The 17,498-nt window shown below is 30.0% G+C and overlaps 2 protein-coding genes across 2 annotated transcripts; both read left to right on the forward strand.

Moving 5' to 3' along the window:
• The first annotated feature begins 3,993 nt into the window (after positions 1-3,993).
• LOC103571871 (uncharacterized) lies at positions 3,994-10,780 on the forward strand. The gene is made up of 3 exons (XM_053742451.1): positions 3,994-5,424; positions 5,732-5,759; positions 10,454-10,780. Exons 1-3 carry the CDS (start codon positions 4,637-4,639, stop codon positions 10,778-10,780), a joined length of 1,143 nt encoding a protein of 380 aa, XP_053598426.1. The 5' UTR covers positions 3,994-4,636.
• A 3,700-nt stretch (positions 10,781-14,480) lies between these two features.
• On the forward strand, positions 14,481-16,449 carry LOC103571748 (osiris 14-like protein). Its single transcript, XM_008550023.3, has 3 exons — positions 14,481-14,810; positions 14,922-15,104; positions 15,839-16,449. Exons 1-3 carry the CDS (start codon positions 14,597-14,599, stop codon positions 16,237-16,239), a joined length of 798 nt encoding a protein of 265 aa, XP_008548245.1. The 5' UTR covers positions 14,481-14,596; the 3' UTR covers positions 16,240-16,449.
• Positions 16,450-17,498: the final 1,049 nt, after the last annotated feature.

The following is a 17,498-nucleotide window of genomic DNA, read 5'->3' on the forward strand; positions in this document are numbered from 1 at the left end:
TCGAGATCTGTTATTAAATATGTGTATGAATAGCTTTCAGTGATATGGACGATCCATTAATGTATGGATGATGATTTCTAGGTGGGGTGATGGTAATGATGGGAGGAGAGCGGTGTGTAAATAGCTCGGTGAAAATTAATGACCAATTGTATTTAATTGTTAATTTATAGGTTTCCATGGAAATTTGTTTTAATTGTCTAGTTATTTTTTTATTAGTGAAAGGCCTTTTTTAAGTTAGTTTATTAAAATATATTTACTGAAAATTTTCAATTAACCTTGTCTGCGATGATCAGTTTGTTCCATTTTTTTCCAAAAACCAGAAAAATTATCAAATTTTATTATTTTTGTATACAAAACTCTGAAAAACTTGACGGAAACTATAGAACTTTATTTAAAGAGGCCTAAATTTGGACAAAATCTCATTCTGTTGGATGAGATCGAAAATTGGCCGAAAACATGCCGAAATTTTATTATTCTTCATAAACAGGCTGAAAATTGGCTGATAAATTGAATCGTCCTATTTTCGATTATTTTAAGGACTTATTATTAGCCATTTTTCGACCTAGCTAGTTTTCAGCCTTGTATTCACTACCTAGACCTTTTTTCGCCCAAAAAAAAATTTCATTATAATTTTGGCTTGAAATTTTGCTACCCGGGCTATTATGGAAATTTTTTTCAATGAATTTTATTTAAACAGGCGACTTACCGATAAATAACTGAATGAATTAAAATTTTTTCCTCGAGCAAAATTATCATATCCGAATTCAGGTAACCCCAATATATGCCCAAAAACAAAGTGAATGCATCAATGATCTAAAATAATTAATCAAGATTGAATTACAAAGTAATCTACATTAAGCTCGACATTGTTGCTCATAGTAATGATCTCAACCTCGAAATTTGTTGAGCACATATATGTACTATACAATATAAGCAGTATCCTTTCCCTCATCACATCTTTCTCACTTTTACTCTACTTAGTAGCGCAAACGAGATTAGGTCAGAATAAATTAATCAAATCCTTTAATTGCTTTTATTAAACTTTCATTATTCAGGATTAATAGCCAAAAATGAGTATCATGTTCATTCTTGAATATGGCATTTTTTTTTTTTTTTTTTTTTTTTTTTTTTCTAAAGAGAGCTATGGCCTGAAATGAGAGCACTGACCATGTCGAGATTAATTGTGGGTTGTAAAGTTTTATATTTACAATGAATTTCCTGATTTTTGAACGCAGTGAGTAGTGACTCAGTTACATGTGAACATCCTCCCACGATTTACAATATATATAGGTAAAGATTGACACTGTAAGAGCTGAAAGTGGATAACGGGGTCTAAAAGTACCATCGCCGTTGGATATATTTTCTTCATTTCTTTTGTATGCCACCAGGACGATCGAATATCTTCTAATATATATATGTATATTTTTATTGTATATTACGTACCATTGGTTTAACAGTTTCTCTATAAATTACTTTATTCATTATCACTAAATGATCAATGATGATGCATAAAAACAATTCAATAAAAGTCCATTAAATTATCATCGATAAATTACATGTTTAGTTTTCTAATTTTTTTTTTTTATTAAAAGTAAATAGTCATATTTTTTTTTTTTTTTTTTTTTTTTTTTTTTTTTTTTTTTTTTTTAGATTAAGAAAGAAATTTTGTACAAACTTTTAGTAAAAAGATGGATACTTTTTTTAGTTTACTTAAGATTTGTGACTGAATACTTGGATGTAATTTTAGGTCATGAAAAAAATGTACGGCGGGAATGGAGAATTTTTAAAAATGAATGGAAGGAAAAAAAATTTTTTAATAATGATAATTACGAGCACAACCTTCGATTTCTGTAATAATTGCTTACAATTAGCAAAAACTATTCTCATGCATGATAAAAGTCTCGAAAGTAGCGAAACGGTTATTATTTCAAGTATATAAAAAAAAAAAAAAAATAACAAAAATATTAATAAAGACGTTCCGAAAAATTATATTTAATTTGTGTGAAAACAACGTGTATGTACAATTGTTTTACAGATATCGTATTATTCGCGCCTTCTGAATGTAGCACACTACACATAATATATATATATTCTATATAAATGTAGAAGAAGGAAAAAAAATGGCCCCTATGATATTTTTCATGATTTCAAATTATGAGAAATAAAATAATTCAAATTATTTTTTTTCAAATTATACTCAGGGGCAATACGGACATCCTGGGTCAATTTTGGCCATTCAAAATTTCGCATTAAAAATTTCAAATTTTAAAAATTTTGAACTTAATATTTTACTGTACAAAAGTATAATTAGTAAAAATATTACTCCTGATATTTTTCTATGGAGTCAATCCCCCCTCCCCCCGCCTCGACTTTACAAAAAAAAAAAAATAAATAAGTGTAAGAAATTCCTAAAAACCACATGTTCAAAGATATTTTATAATTCGCGCCTTCTGCATGTGGCACACTGCACATAACACATAAAATATATGTAATATATATCTATATATATTGTTGTGTTAATGATTATATTAATGTAAAGGCTTAACTATCTTGATTCTATTATATCGAGGATGAGATTATCGTAAAGTAGGTGAGAAGAGTCCGGGGTAGCTTGTCCGCACATATATACAAGCGTTACATTAGTGTCGCATTAAAGATGCATCAACAGATGCACACAAATCTCGATAAAATGTTACACAGATGAATTGAATGTGTGCACACATGCACAATCTGTGGTAAGAGTACTGACTATGCGATCTCACGGTCTCAACTCTTTTGTATTCCTGTCTCATTTCTATCCTTATTCTCATTACGATAATCTACACATGATACTTGCAATATTTAAATCGCATTTGCATTTATTAGATAATTGCTAATTATGTCGGAATTAATTTTTCGAAATTGAGGCGGGAATTTTATAATTTTATTTATTTTTATTTATAATGCGTTTAGAGTCTTCATTATTTTTCTCATCTAGTAGGATTCCAAACTCAAGAATGCTGTAGGATGTGTTGGTCATAGGAGATATGAAAAAAATTGATAGTGTTAAAACGGTCATCAAAGTACCGTTGGTACAAATTGCCACTAAAAGTTCTATCCAGTCATCATTTTTATTATGATAACTAATATAAATCAGTGTTGTTAACATTTATGATAAATTCTTGTTATTTTTATGTGTATTATAATCATAAAAATATATATATTTTTATAATAATAGAATTTGCAAAAATTAAATAATTATTCAATTATTAATATTTCTAAAACATTAAAATTTGTTTTAGACTTAAAATCAAATTTTTGTCAAAACTATTGAATTTACGAAAAAACCAAAGAGACATTTTTTGTAGAAAATTTAATTGCCTACAAACTTATACTTATACATATTTGTCATATTTTTGATTGTTTAGCCAGAATTTCAAATTTAAGCTACGAAATTATTTGCGGAACTGAAATTCCCGCCAAATTATGTACTGAGTACTTTAAATTGTAATTACAAGTTATCTATCAAAGATACGATAAAAATGTATAGAAAAAAATTTATGCAGAATAAAATTTCCTACAAAAAAAGATTCTTCAAATTTTTTCCTAAACCCAATAATTTCCAAGTTATTCAAATTTGAAGATTAATTAAAATTCGATATTATTTATAAGAAAACAAAAAAAAATAAGTGAGTAAAACTGACTAGATAATAAATTTCACCCACACTCAACAGTAGCCTCTTCCTTTCCACGATCCTCCGTCCCTCTCCCCGAAGACCTTGTGTCCCAGCATCGTCTTCAGATCATCACACGAGTGGTCTAGATTCGTATTCTCTGTAGCCCAAAGATCATAGCCCAGGTCACGGTGTCAGAAGCTCTCTTAGCGAATGTGATTGGCGGATCCCGTAGTGTATGTATCGTTTAGAATCACGTTTCAATTGGTGGTTGCACCTATTTAAATAATTCAAGTACCTTCACTTTGTGCTTACCTACCTGTCGTGAAGGTCTCTCGTTTTTTGTTCATTGTCATCATCTCTCAGCTCCCCTTCCCCTCTCTTTCACCACCTCCACCACTTCTCTCCCCTTTACCTCCTTAAGTTCATCTTCCTATTAAACTCTCTCTATCCACAATGTGAGATACACTAGTAGGTCTTTATGTCACAAAGGTCACGTACACCTACCAGTACATACTCAGCATAAATGCTCATGTGATTGAACGGATAAAAAATCCAAGACCCAGCTGTTGATTCGCCAACAGGATTCGCTTCCTCGTTTCTCATTCTCAGCTCCCTGTTCCCCGTCTCCATAGAGCACACAGTTACAATGTTCAATCTTTCTCTTCTTTTCTCTCTTTTTCACCCATCTCTTCATACATACGGTAAGTGGTATACATTCATGCAGGTCTTATTGTGGGAATAATGCTCTCTCCCCTCGAAAGAGGATCCCGCTCATCCCGCGTGTTCCTTCATCGTCCTGATCTACGAATCCACCAGCAACCACCAGTATAAAGCAACCAGCAAAACCTCATCCTGACGCCAGTTAACTCGTGAACTGTCCAGGCACTAACTTGCCCATCTGAATCAGTGATTATTGACTAAACGCGAGTCATTATTTAAATTACATTTGCTAAATTTCGGCAAATAAACGTTTTAAGATCATGAAGCCGTTTTTACAGTGTGTGATATTTTCGGTACTTTTGGTCCTCGTGTTGGGATCAACTGCTGACGATATGGCATTCGAACGTGGGTACAGATCACTGTACCGAGTGTACGAAGATTGCCAGCAGAGGAATGGCGGATTGTCACCGTGTTTTAAGAAAAAAGCCATCGCGTTCTTCGAGCGGCTCGGACGGATTGATAACATTCCGATAACGGAAAATCTTGAGCTAGTAAGAGTTGCTAATGATAACGCGACGATAAATAAACTAAATAATCCAAGTGATTTGGATAATTTGGGACGTTCTGGTGCCTCGAGAGAGGAAATACTAAACGAAATTCTGCTGGACCGTGTGGCGAATTTGATGAACGGGTTCAATGTTCAGATAAGTTTGCCGAAGACCAATACTGTGGAGCTGAAGAGAAGCATGGAGGAGGGTAGAGGCAAGATGAAGAAGATGATGGGAATGATGATGACTGGAATGGCCATGAAAATGGCAGCTATGGTTCCCATTGCGATGGGTGTCCTGTTCATGTTGGCGGGAAAAGCTCTGATCATCAGTAAAATAGCTCTCGTGCTGTCGATGATCATCGGATTGAAGAAGCTGCTGAGCCAAAAACAGGGTGGAGACTCTCATGGAGGATGGCAGAGTGGTGGTGGTGGTGGCGGCGGCGGATGGGACCGAAGCATCAAAGACGTCCATCACTCGTCTCTGGATTTACAAAACGTCGAGTCTACTGACAGCAATTACGCCCAAAGTTTGGCGTACTCTGGCCAGAAGCCTTACCAGCATTAATTCTGAAATAAAATAATTAAACGTGATCTTTATTAATTAATATTTATATTTGTATTTAATTAAGAGTGATTATTTATTTATTTACTTGTTTTTCGTTAAGTAAAATTTATCGAAAAATAAACTAACCCATTTTCAGACGGAAGCGGTAATTTGTCGCGTGCTCAGAGTTCCCGGTCGCGTATTTAAATGTGACGCGGTTTTACGCTCGCCCATACGGAAAATCTTCATTACGATAATTTTATCTACACGCATCCATGGAGATGATTTAGATATGATTTTTATTTTTTTTTTATTTTATAGCGGAATGTTTTATTGCATATACGCCGTTGTACGTATGAATGATTGTTACGTGTCAAGCGAGACCGATGGCATACTTGCGCACCTGTTACTCATCAGTACAGTTTACTTTTATTTTATTTTATCTATGAATTTTTTTTTAAATTAATTCACTTTATTTATACATGTCTTAAAGTTATTACAGCCATTATTTATTTATTTTAACTATTTATGTAAGACCATTAAATAAATTGTACAATAGCACAATAATTTAATTTTTTATTTCTACCTTTGTTACATTTTATGTTTATTATTTATAATAATTTTATTTACGAAAATATTTGTGTGAAAATTACAGAAAATTTTTTTTTAATTTCCTGGGAAATTTTTTTTTAAATTCGCGCGATTTTTCAACGAAATTTGGTTTTAAAAAATATTTTTTTAAAATTGTCTAATTTTTGATTTTTTTAAAATTTCAGTATTTCAAATTTTTTAATTTTTCTAAAATGATAATTTCCTATTGGAAATATGAGAAATTTATGTCACTTTTGTTTGTATTAAAATTAAAAAAAAAATCAATATTTAAAAATTTTAATTTTGACCGCGAATTTGAAAATTTGAAATTTTGATTATAACTCAAAATTAAAAAATAAAATTCCATGTAATTTAAACACAATAACAAAGTCTATCTATAACATTTTTATTTTAATGAGATTTGAGTCCAAGTATGGCAGCAAAAAGTGCGAAAAAAAATCCAGCAAGTCCAGTAGTGCCAAGTAGCAAAAATACTCCCATAATAAATGTGGGAATAAGCGCAGCAAATTTTAATTTGTAAGCCAACAATAGTGCCATTAATGTCTGGTTCATTTTATGTTTCTTCGGCTTTTTCGGCCGACCTAAAAACAAACAAAATTTAAAAACCTCCAAAAAAAAAAAAAAATCTAAATAAAAAAATTACCCCTGGGTTGAATTGTCACCAGCTCCAAGTCAGTGATCGGCAGTTTATTACTCGGCTTTACATCAACGCGCTTTAAATTTTTCACAAGCGATTTCGGGGCACTAGTAGTCAGGGGTACTTTGGACACCGGTCTTACAGCCAATTTATTCTGCTTGTAATTAACAGTCTTATTTCTTTCCATAATTTTATTTAAATTATTCTTAACAATTTTTTTTCGATTGTCGACTCTAAATCCACTTGCTATATAAATAAGTGCCAGTACTATTAAGACTAGATACACTATTGACTTATGCATATTTACACTTTAAATAATTAACTTTAAATAATCATATATTTATTTATCATAAATAAATCATGACATTCATTTTCTGTCATCCTCTTTCGACACCATTATCATTTATTATTGATGACATTCGCACTTTATTTATTTATACACTTAAATTTATTTTCCGCGGGTTATTTGAATTTTAATTAATAATGCTGATGTTTATTTAAATTAAATCGATGTAACTTGAACGATCGAGACAACGTACAACTGTGAACTAACCGATCCGATCTTTATCCCCAGTTAGGATATAGAGGACCCGCAACAACAACAACAACATTGCCAACGAGATGTAACGGTTGAGTTGCTAAGAAAATTGGCAGTCCGTGGAAAAATTTGCTCGACATAATATGCGTGTCGTAAGTAGGTATACTATTATATTTATATTTATATATATATATATATATATATATATATATATATATATATATATATATAGATGTATATGTCGATGGAATTATGCCCGATTCACCAATAAACGGAATAAAAAAGTAAGCTACGATCTGAGTGGAGGCATCAATGTCTCCACTTTTTAGTTACAATGTTAAAAAAAGTCATTGAGTGGTGGGGATAATTATTTGTTATTTACAATCGGATTATTCTGGTGCTGACTGAGGGTGCTTGAGGTTATTTTTTATTTGTCATGCTAGGTGGGCATTTGGGACGACATTAAAGGAGAATTATCGATATCGATTGAGAGAACTCGATCGATACGTGACTAGAGTTGAATTTTCGAAAAAAATTTATTGGATTGATTTTGTAAATTAAACTTTTTTTCTAGGGTTGATCGATGTGTTGACAGAAAAATTTGAATTTTTGGCGGGAAAAATTTTTACTTGCCCGTATGAAGAGTTTTTGGAATTATGAATTGGGAAAAAAAATTTTGGGCGAGACAAAATTTCTTACGAGAAATTATTTTTTTTGTAGTTTTCTATACAAGGTGTTTTTTTTTAACGGTTTTCATCTTTCCTGTATGTAATTATTGAAAAAAAAATTTTGGTTTCTATAAAAAATTGGGTCATACCCAAATAAATTATTAAAATTTTTTTATTTCCGGTGGTCATTTTGTATGATTATAAAAATTTTTTGTGACCGACCTTCTTCCTTTTCCTGCTCAAAAGAAATAAGTTAATAATTTATAAATATTGAAGAAATTTAATTTGAAAAAAAAAAAAAAAAAAAAAAAAAATTGTAATAACTGGAATTGAAATTAAATATAAAATTTCTCAAGTGTAAAATAAGTCGCTCGACGTATATCAAAACAATTTCGGATATTTTATAAATTTGTTATCATTTTTTGTTGTACTTTCTATCAAATTATTAAGATTATTAATTTTTTAAATATCAATAAAACAATTGACACTCTTGCAAGTGTTTATTAACTAGATTAGAAATTCATTTTTATTGCAAAATAATTCAACAAATTTCGTTGATTCAAATTTAATTCCAACGATAATTTTTCATTACTTGTGCCAGTTCTTAAATTGAGTGTAGCTCATTACATATATTAATTTCACGGTATTTATGGCCGCATTTTTAATGCTTACTATCAAATTACTCACTCAACTGAAACTTGTTTAGATCGTTTATTGACATTGGTCATTTTTAATAACAATTATTTTTGAAATCATAATTTTCTCTTTAATCATAATTCAATTCCTTATAATTTCATACTTTGAAACCTCCAAATATCTATAAAATCTTTTTTCTGTTCTCCCTTCTAGTTCCTAGGTTAGGTTTCAACAAAAAATTCCAACTACGGGGTAAAATAGACCCCTCTATAAATTTTGTTCTAATTTTGGTTTGCCCAAAATCACCTCATGTCTATTTTACCCCTATATATAACTTTCATTTGTAATCTAGGTGGCCCATTTTGCCTCCCTTTCTTATTTTTCCCCAATTATTTCATCACAATACATTAGAAAAATTTAAAAATGAATAATTACAAAAAATCCAAATTTTGAACAGAAAAATTTCAAACAAAAATTCAAAAGTTTGAATAAAATCTTTTGTCTGTTCTTCCTTCGAGTTCCAGGGTTAGGTTTCAACAAGTAATTCCAACTGCGGGGTAAAATAGACCCCTCTATAAATTTTGTTCTAATTTTGGTTTGTCCAAAATCACCTCATGTCTATTTTACCCCTATATATAATTTTTATTTGTAATCTAGGTGGCCCATTTTGCCTCCCCTTCTCATTTTTTCCCAATTATTTCATAACAACGTATGAAAAAAAGTAAAAAAACCATAAAAAAACAAAAAATCGAAATTTTGAACAGAAAAATTTCAAATAAAAATTAAAAAATTTAAATAAAAATTTTTTCTTGTACATAAAAAAAAATGTTTGTTTAATTTGGTTTAACTCGACTGTAAAATTAATAAAAAAAAAATATTTTAGCACTATGTCGATATTATTAACGCGTTGTTCCATGATATACCCAGGCAATAAAAGATATTAGCTCTGGATATGCTTGAGATGAAATTAGTAAGCTCGGTGCTCACTGAGAAAATGCATGATAATATTTCATACCAATTGACAGTTATGATTATTTCCATTTTAAATTGTCTTTATAATATACTACTACAATAGTATTTGTAACCTCTTTTTACGCATCACTACCAAGCTAGATTAACTAATCAATTCCTACTCTATTGTCATCTTCTCAGTTCAAACACCGCGGATCTATATAAACCAGGGGTTGCTAACTTTATCCTCGAGTTATTCGCAATCTCTTTAAAGTAAATAGTGATTGAAAAAAACCGCGGGTAATTTTTATTTTTTTGAAATGGTCAAAGTGTTGATTGCATTTTTGATGTGTTTGTTCAATAATTGGTGTCTTGCTGAAAATTTACGACTTAAAAATTCACTGCAGGCGACTATTTTACCGGATATTATTGACACTATTAATTTGACCACTGGTTTGAGTAATATTGGATTTGTAAAATCTGCTGACTCAGTTCTTCCATGGGAAAATAAATATAATAGACAAGGACGTTATTTATGTGGGTATTTATTATTTTTAAAAAATATGTAATTCTTATAATTAAAATTTTCTAAAATCTTTCACTTTTTATTTTTTTTTTTTTCGGGTCTAAAATAAAATTTTTTGAAAAATTTCTTCTCTGGCTGGCAGTAAATAGCAAAAAAATATTTGTTAATTTTTTTAGCCCGTTTATTTTAGTTTACTGTAAAAGTGTAACGGAAATACGCGAGGTCATCAATTCTCTAAATTTGCGGACGAATAATTTTGAAATAATTAAATTTAAACCATCAATCGTAAAACGGTATTGTAAAAAATATATTTGTATTAAAAAATGAATAAAATAATTATTTTAAGATTTAAATTTGAAAAAAAATTTGATCCGCATCTACGCGCCTGATGAATTCTGAGTTAGCGGTTCCCGTGGTTGTGTAAAAGTACAATGGCAGTAATAATTTTTTTATTGTAGGCAAAAAGAAAAAAAAGAAAAAGTGGAAGAAGCACAGCAAATATATAATACCACTGATAGTAGGATGGTTGTTGATAAAGTCTATTTTACTGCCGATCGCCTTGAAAGCTCTGGCACTATTGAGTGGAAAAGCTGTGGTCCTGAGTCTAATGAGCTTGATATTGGCCGCTATTACGGGACTGAGAAGACTTGCGCAAGGAGGATTACTTCCGATGGTTTTGGGATTTAGCGCTGGACCAAGCGCATATGCTAAATATAACCGACAAGATTATTTAGAGCACGAAAATCAGTCTGACTTGAGCGACTCATATGATTATTATCAGGACAGACGTCCACTCAACTGATAAATCAATTATTAATTTTTATTTATCTTATTCAATCACCAATAGACCAAAAATATGTCACTTATATTTTATAAATTTAAATAAAAAATAAAACTTTTTTTTTTTTATCAAAATTTTGAACTTTTGAATTTTTAATCTGTTGGCTTTGATCTATAGATGTATGGAGATCTATACGAGGATTCGGATCGAAGTGTTTGAGGGAACAATGAAATGGAGAAAAAAAATAAGTTTAGGTCTTAGAATGCAATACAAAACATACAAGAGTATATATGAGGTATACAAAATAATGTCAGCAAGCGATCAGAAAATGCGATAGAATCTGGATACAGAACTATGGACCTCTAGCTGGGGTTTTAATTTGAATAAAACTTTCCCGACGTATCAATCACTGATACGAGATGAAGATTAAATTTTATCACTCATAAAAAATTTATATATATATAGATATATATATATATATATTTTTTTTCAAGACAAAAGAGTGAGGAAATAAAACTTAAATTATTTTTCGTTTGATTTGTTTGAAGACCAACTTAAATAGGCCAAATAGCAGTTATGTCGTAGACATTTTTGAGATAATATTCCTTATATATATATATATATATATACATTTACATATAATTAAAATTTTTTGGTAAAAGAATTTTATGATTTTAAATAATTTCATAATAAAAAATTATTTTTTAAAAATTTTTATTTTTTGACCCTCACTCAACTTTTTTTCAAAAAAAAAAATTCTAGTGTATTCAAAATTACAAAAAAAATGTGAGACTTTTTTGTAGTGTCCTCAATTAGGTCTGACATTTTTTCATATATATATATATATATGAGCATTGAAAAAAATGGATGTCAAAAAAAAGCGCAGGAACAATTCAAAAATTATTTGCACACAAAAGACTTGTGATAAAAATTATAATAGACATGGTCTGTCATGTGTGCGCGTGGGTTGTGTGTATTGACATGACAAAAATTTCTCTGTTTAACGCGTGCTACATACCTTAAAAAAAAAAAAAATAACAATTTTTAAAATAATTGTTTTGCACAATAAATTATCGCCTTGTCCTTTTCTCTTTTAAAAGCTCATATCACTTGCTCGTGCTAACTGATTGTAAGTAAAAAAAAAATCCAAACACTTTCGGGTCACTTTCCATTTTAAGAATTCCACATAATGTAAGATGATTATATGGAAACCACTAGCATTGAAAGCTACACCGCGAACGATCGATTACTCACTTGATAATATGAAAACGCATTCCAGTAGAGTGATTAAGTGGGAGATGAAAATGATGACGCAGGTTAGACTAAGATTATTTTATTGTGACCCGGAATAAAAATAACTAACCAATGTATATATATATGGATATGTATATATATATTTTCGCTTGAATATTAATCTATACTTATTCAGAGGCACGTGGATACCGTTAAAGATAATAACTACTAAATATATATGATATTAGGTGTGAGTGTCTGTTAAATATTTAAGATCCAATGATGGAATACAATGGATTTATCTGCACATAACTTATTAAATTTATCATTTGACCTAAATAATTTATTTATATTTTAAATTATTTAATTTATCATTTTTTTATTTTAGGACATTGGATTTTTTTGCGGCGCGAAATTTAAATTAATTTTTTGACTGCCGAATTTAACAATTAGAGAAAATTGGGGTAAAATGACTCACTATTTTTACTGGCCTTTACTAAAAATTGAGGTAAGTTGGTCCTAGGGTCAAAAATTTTAGATTGGCCATTTTGACCCAGTGGTCAACTTACCCCATTATTTTATTTAAAAAAAAAAAGTGAAAGGGGTAGGGGTGGGTGTCAAAATTTTTTTAGAAACTATACATGGGGCAATATGGGCAATGAATTTATCAAAAATTATACTTCGTAATTTTTTTAAGGCGGTCCATTTTACCCAGCAGTAAAAATCTTTTTACGCCTGGGTCATACTGACCCCAAATTCTTATTTTATGCCTAAAAACTCGATATTTTTTTCTATGGTTTCTATTTACCCCCTCTCCTTTCGCTTCATTTTAATAAAATAATTTTTTTCCAATGCGAGGACGAAAAAAATTAAAAAAATTAACAGAATGCGTATGAAGACAAAAGAAAAGGACATATAGAAATAGAACGTGCTCTTAGATATCTTGAGTTACAAAGTTATATAATCGAGCTGCTTGACCGCAATTTGTATAGAAACACATGTTGACTTCCTCTACCGGTCGGTTATTATAAACTCCTGTCTCTGGGTCAAGGAGAACACCTCGCAGGAATTTTTATTGTTTTACAGGGTGTTAAAAATTTTCTGCTTCAATTAAAAATTAAAAATTACAGTTCAATAATTAATTCAAAAAAATTATTTATTTAACCATCGATTAATTTTTCATAAATAATTTTTTTTAGTGGCAGTATTATGAGCGAGTACTCGATAAGTAGAAATTCATTTGCTTTGAACTTTTGTTATTGAGAGTATTCAAGTAAATTCATACTCGGTAATATAAAGAACATACTGATGAATAGTAATAAGTATAGTATGTATGTCTTGCAAAGTAGTTAATGCTTTTTGTGTCGATCCATTCTTAATAACAATGTTTACTAACAATATAGATACCAATGTGTATTTTAATTTTTTTAAACAAATATTGTCCGACGTTGATAAGCATGAAATACTCAAATATTTATTAATAAGTAATTTATATTTTTAAAAAATTTTTTTCAATAGTTTATTTGAAAGTAAATACTCCTTTCTAATATTTTATGCTTTATAAAATTTTTATATGAATGAAAAAAATTATTATTTAGTTCAAAAATGACTGGAAGTTCAAAAATTATTTTTTCAAAACTTTGAATCCAAATAACTTACAAATTAGTGGGTCAACGAAAAAACTTCAAGAATACTTTTTTGTAGCAAATTTAATTCTCTACAAATTTGGTTCAATACATTTTTGTCATATCTTTGATAAATAACTCACAATCTTGATTTACAGTACTCAGTTTCAAATTTGATAAAAAAAAATTACTTCATTAATAATAGTGTCTTTAAAATCAAAATTCTGACTAAATTATCAAAGATATGACAAATATATCTATATACAATTTTGTCAGGAATAAAATTTTCTACAAAAAAGTTTCTATTGACTTTGTCTCTAAGTTCTATAGTTTGCCCACAATTTAAATCCAAAGTCATGAATGTCAAATTTCAAAATTTTGATAATTATAGACAATTAATTGTAATTATAATTAAAATTTTTTAATAAAATTTAAACAGTAGTTGAAACTGAAAATTCCGAATTTCATGTCTACCTATGACCCAAATAAAAAATAATGAGTGATCCCAATCATAAGACGAAAGTCATCAGAGCATAAGTAGGCGGTTTGGTGTCCAATAAGAGCAACGTGATATCAGCATCCGTATTAGTATTAGTAGTTTAGGTTTGGGTTTGTTTAAAAAATTAACGTCGAAAGTTACGGCGGCTGGTCGTAAGTTGGCTGCGTACCTCATCCGTGGATGTTAGATGTCCTGTTAATGGTGTGTTGGAACGTCAGTGTATTGGTTAGTTATATTGTCGTATTGGTATGTCCACGTGTAGTGTTCAGATGAGACATTGACTATATAGCATACACTAGGGGGCTAGGGACTCGCGAGTCAAAAAGGTGGGAGACGCCCGGATCGAGTCAACTATAAAATCCGAAGCCGGCAGGGCCAAGACACACTCAGCTCCGAAAATTTTCCGGACACAGTTTGGTCAGTGATCTCTCATCTCTAAACCGGAGATTTATCGTGTGGTGATATCTAGTATTTATTAAAATGAATAAATTCGTGATCTTCGGTCTCCTCGTGGCCTCGGCCGTCGCCGTACCAGCCCCCAACGCTGACCACAACGGCAGCTTGGATTGTCTTGGATTAGATGACAATATTTTGAGTTGTTTTGTCATAAAAGCGAACAGTGCGATTGCCAGAGCCGCCAGATCTGGTTCTTTTGAACTCATCCCTGGAGTCACTTTCAATCGCGACACTCCACGTAAGTAAATTTTTTTTTTTATCGAAAGCGATCTCCGATACCTTCAGGGGTCGGGCCATCAAAAAGTTGACAAATTTTGACGGGTTTATATAAAAATATGTTTCTTTACAGTTGAACGAACGGGCAAAGCTCTTGAGACAGAAACGGATTTAATTAACTCCCTGCCAAGAGAGACGTCCGACAGAGCGTTGAAACTCGTGGCCATGGTCTATGACTCAGCTGTATCCTTCCTCAAGAGCCACAGTCTCAAGATCAATGTTCCAGAAGAGTCAATCTCACGCTCCCTCAATGAAGGTAATTATTTTTTGATATCTAATCTGGTTGACTGATTTGTAAATTTGGCAGTCATCAGATTACTTTTACTTATTATATTTTTAATAAGCTATCAAGTTGACTCATGTAATTCTTGCGTGATCATTTCTGTGCCATGTGATTTAAGACTTATAAATCCTACTTTCACTCGTCTTTTATATATTTTAGAGAAAGTATATTTATATATTTGCTTAAATTTGTTTTAATATTATGAATTTGTAATTTTTAAAATTTTTTTCTTTTTAATTTGGGGGTTGGATTTTTTTGATAGCAAAAAAAAAAATTGATCGAAAGAAAAAGAGAAAATTTATAAGACTGTAGAGCCAATTAAATTTTTTTTATAATTGTGGCCCATTTTATCTCAATAATCAAATCAGATCAAAATAATTAAAAAAAAATTTCAATTTTTATTCGCGCAAAATTAAAAAAAAAATTTTCATTGGAAATTTGAAATTATGTAGTATGATCAACTTGCCCCATTTTTTTTTCACAGATCAAGTCTCCCTTATATATTTTTTTATTGATCGAATAAATTTGAAAATCATAATAATTTTTGGTCATTATGAATTTTTTAACAAAATAATTTTTTTTTAACTGAAAGATCATTTATATATTTTTAAAAAAATATCAAAACTACATATATGACTACATAAATGTGGACTTTATAAATTTCTAATAAAAAAAAAATAATAATAAATTTTTTTTTGTGTTTAAAGGTCGCGCCAAAATAAAGAAAATGATTTTGCCCTTGATCGCAGCCGCTGGAGTAAAAGTATTCGCATTGATCCCAATTTTACTTGGAGGACTGGGTCTTTTGGTACTTAAAGCTCTGATTGTTGGCAAAGTCGCTCTACTTCTCGCCGGAGTCATGTTGTTCCAAAGACTTTTCGGCAGCGCAGCCGGATCTGGATCCAGTGTCGGCAGCATCTTCGGCAAAGCTCCTTACGCTCAACCACCACCAGTAGCTGCCTACTACGACGCTCCCAGTTCATCAAACCAATGGGCTCCAAATGTCGCAACCACCAACAATGGATACCAATACAAAAGGAGCTTCAACGACGAGAAGAATGCACAGAAACTCGCTTTCTCAGCTCACGTACCAGCTGACAGCGAATAAATTTAAGGGATTAATTCAATTTTTTTAAAACTTCTTCCTCATGCATATTAATATTTATTTTAATTATCAAGGAATTGATAATTACTAATAATTATTATTATTATTTATTAACGACTGCTAGATCTCTATTATTTATTTATTTGAAATTTTTTTGTACTTAAACATTTTTTTACTGTAAATTATTTGAGTAAAATAAATTATTTAAATTAATTATTTTTTATTTATTAATTAAAAGTGAAAGGCCAGATTATTTGAAAATTTTAATTTTAAATATAATTACAAAAATATAACAGAAAAATGTTAACTCCAGCTCTCTCTTACATAAATTGACTCTCCCCCTTGTTAACATAAACGCCCAATATAACATAGCACTTGTCCCAAATATTCCTTAGACTCGCTCATATATATATATACATATATATATATATATATATATATATATATATATATATATATTGAAGCCGAATTATTTAGGACAATGTTTTGCATACCATAGTGTGCCACGACAGTCATGGAAAACTAATCCTCACCTGAAAGTCGCCGCTTTTATATTTATATATATATATATATATATATATATATATATATATATACATATACAAATACAAATATATACTCATATCATACATATTATCTATTTTTTATCAAAAATGATTTTTTTTTTAATTTAACAGTCTTGTATATATTTTTGGAAAAATATATGAAGGGAGAAAAGCAGATATCATTTTTGAAAAAAAGTTTATTTTTTTTGAAAATGTTATTCTACAGTCTCCAGTAAAAATATGGAGTTGGTCATTTGTCAAAAATTTTGTCAAAAAACTTTTTTGATACTTTTTTAAAATTAAATAATTTTTTTTATTTTCAAATTTCGATTAAAGACGAATTTTTTTTGGTCAAAATTTCGAAATGGTCATACTTGCAGTGACCAACTTACCCCATACTTCTCCTAGAGTGCATGTAAAAATTTACAAAAAAAATTTTTTTTCTTGAAAAGTGGTCTCATTTTCCCCACCTTTCTCTATACTATTATTTTTATACAACAAAATAAACTAATTTAAGTAAATTGTTGACCCTTTGACATCGAACATAAAGAATTTTTTTTATTGCATGTTGACGGTCTCATTAAAAAAAAAACACACAAAAGATGAACTCATTAGAAAAAAATAGAATAATTTTTCAAAGGAGTGATAAGTAAATTTTCAAGTAATATACTGCGTTCATAGCCAATATTACATATATACATATATGAGCATCCAATA

The sequence above is a fragment of the Microplitis demolitor genome, chromosome 10, assembly GCF_026212275.2.
Source record: "Microplitis demolitor isolate Queensland-Clemson2020A chromosome 10, iyMicDemo2.1a, whole genome shotgun sequence".
Classification (NCBI taxonomy): domain Eukaryota; kingdom Metazoa; phylum Arthropoda; class Insecta; order Hymenoptera; family Braconidae; genus Microplitis; species Microplitis demolitor.

Bases quoted from the DNA above. Each gene is read 5' to 3' on its own strand.
- LOC103571748 (XM_008550023.3), top strand. From the start codon at position 14,597: ATGAATAAATTCGTGATCTTCGGTCTCCTCGTGGCCTCGGCCGTCGCC. The intron at 14,811-14,921 runs GTAAGTAAATTT...GTTTCTTTACAG, and splicing joins TTTCAATCGCGACACTCCAC to TTGAACGAACGGGCAAAGCT. The intron at 15,105-15,838 runs GTAATTATTTTT...TTGTGTTTAAAG, and splicing joins CTCACGCTCCCTCAATGAAG to GTCGCGCCAAAATAAAGAAA.
- LOC103571871 (XM_053742451.1), top strand. From the start codon at position 4,637: ATGAAGCCGTTTTTACAGTGTGTGATATTTTCGGTACTTTTGGTCCTC. The intron at 5,425-5,731 runs GCATTAATTCTG...TTTATTTTATAG, and splicing joins TCTGGCCAGAAGCCTTACCA to CGGAATGTTTTATTGCATAT. The intron at 5,760-10,453 runs GTACGTATGAAT...AAGAAAAAAAAG, and splicing joins TTTATTGCATATACGCCGTT to AAAAAGTGGAAGAAGCACAG.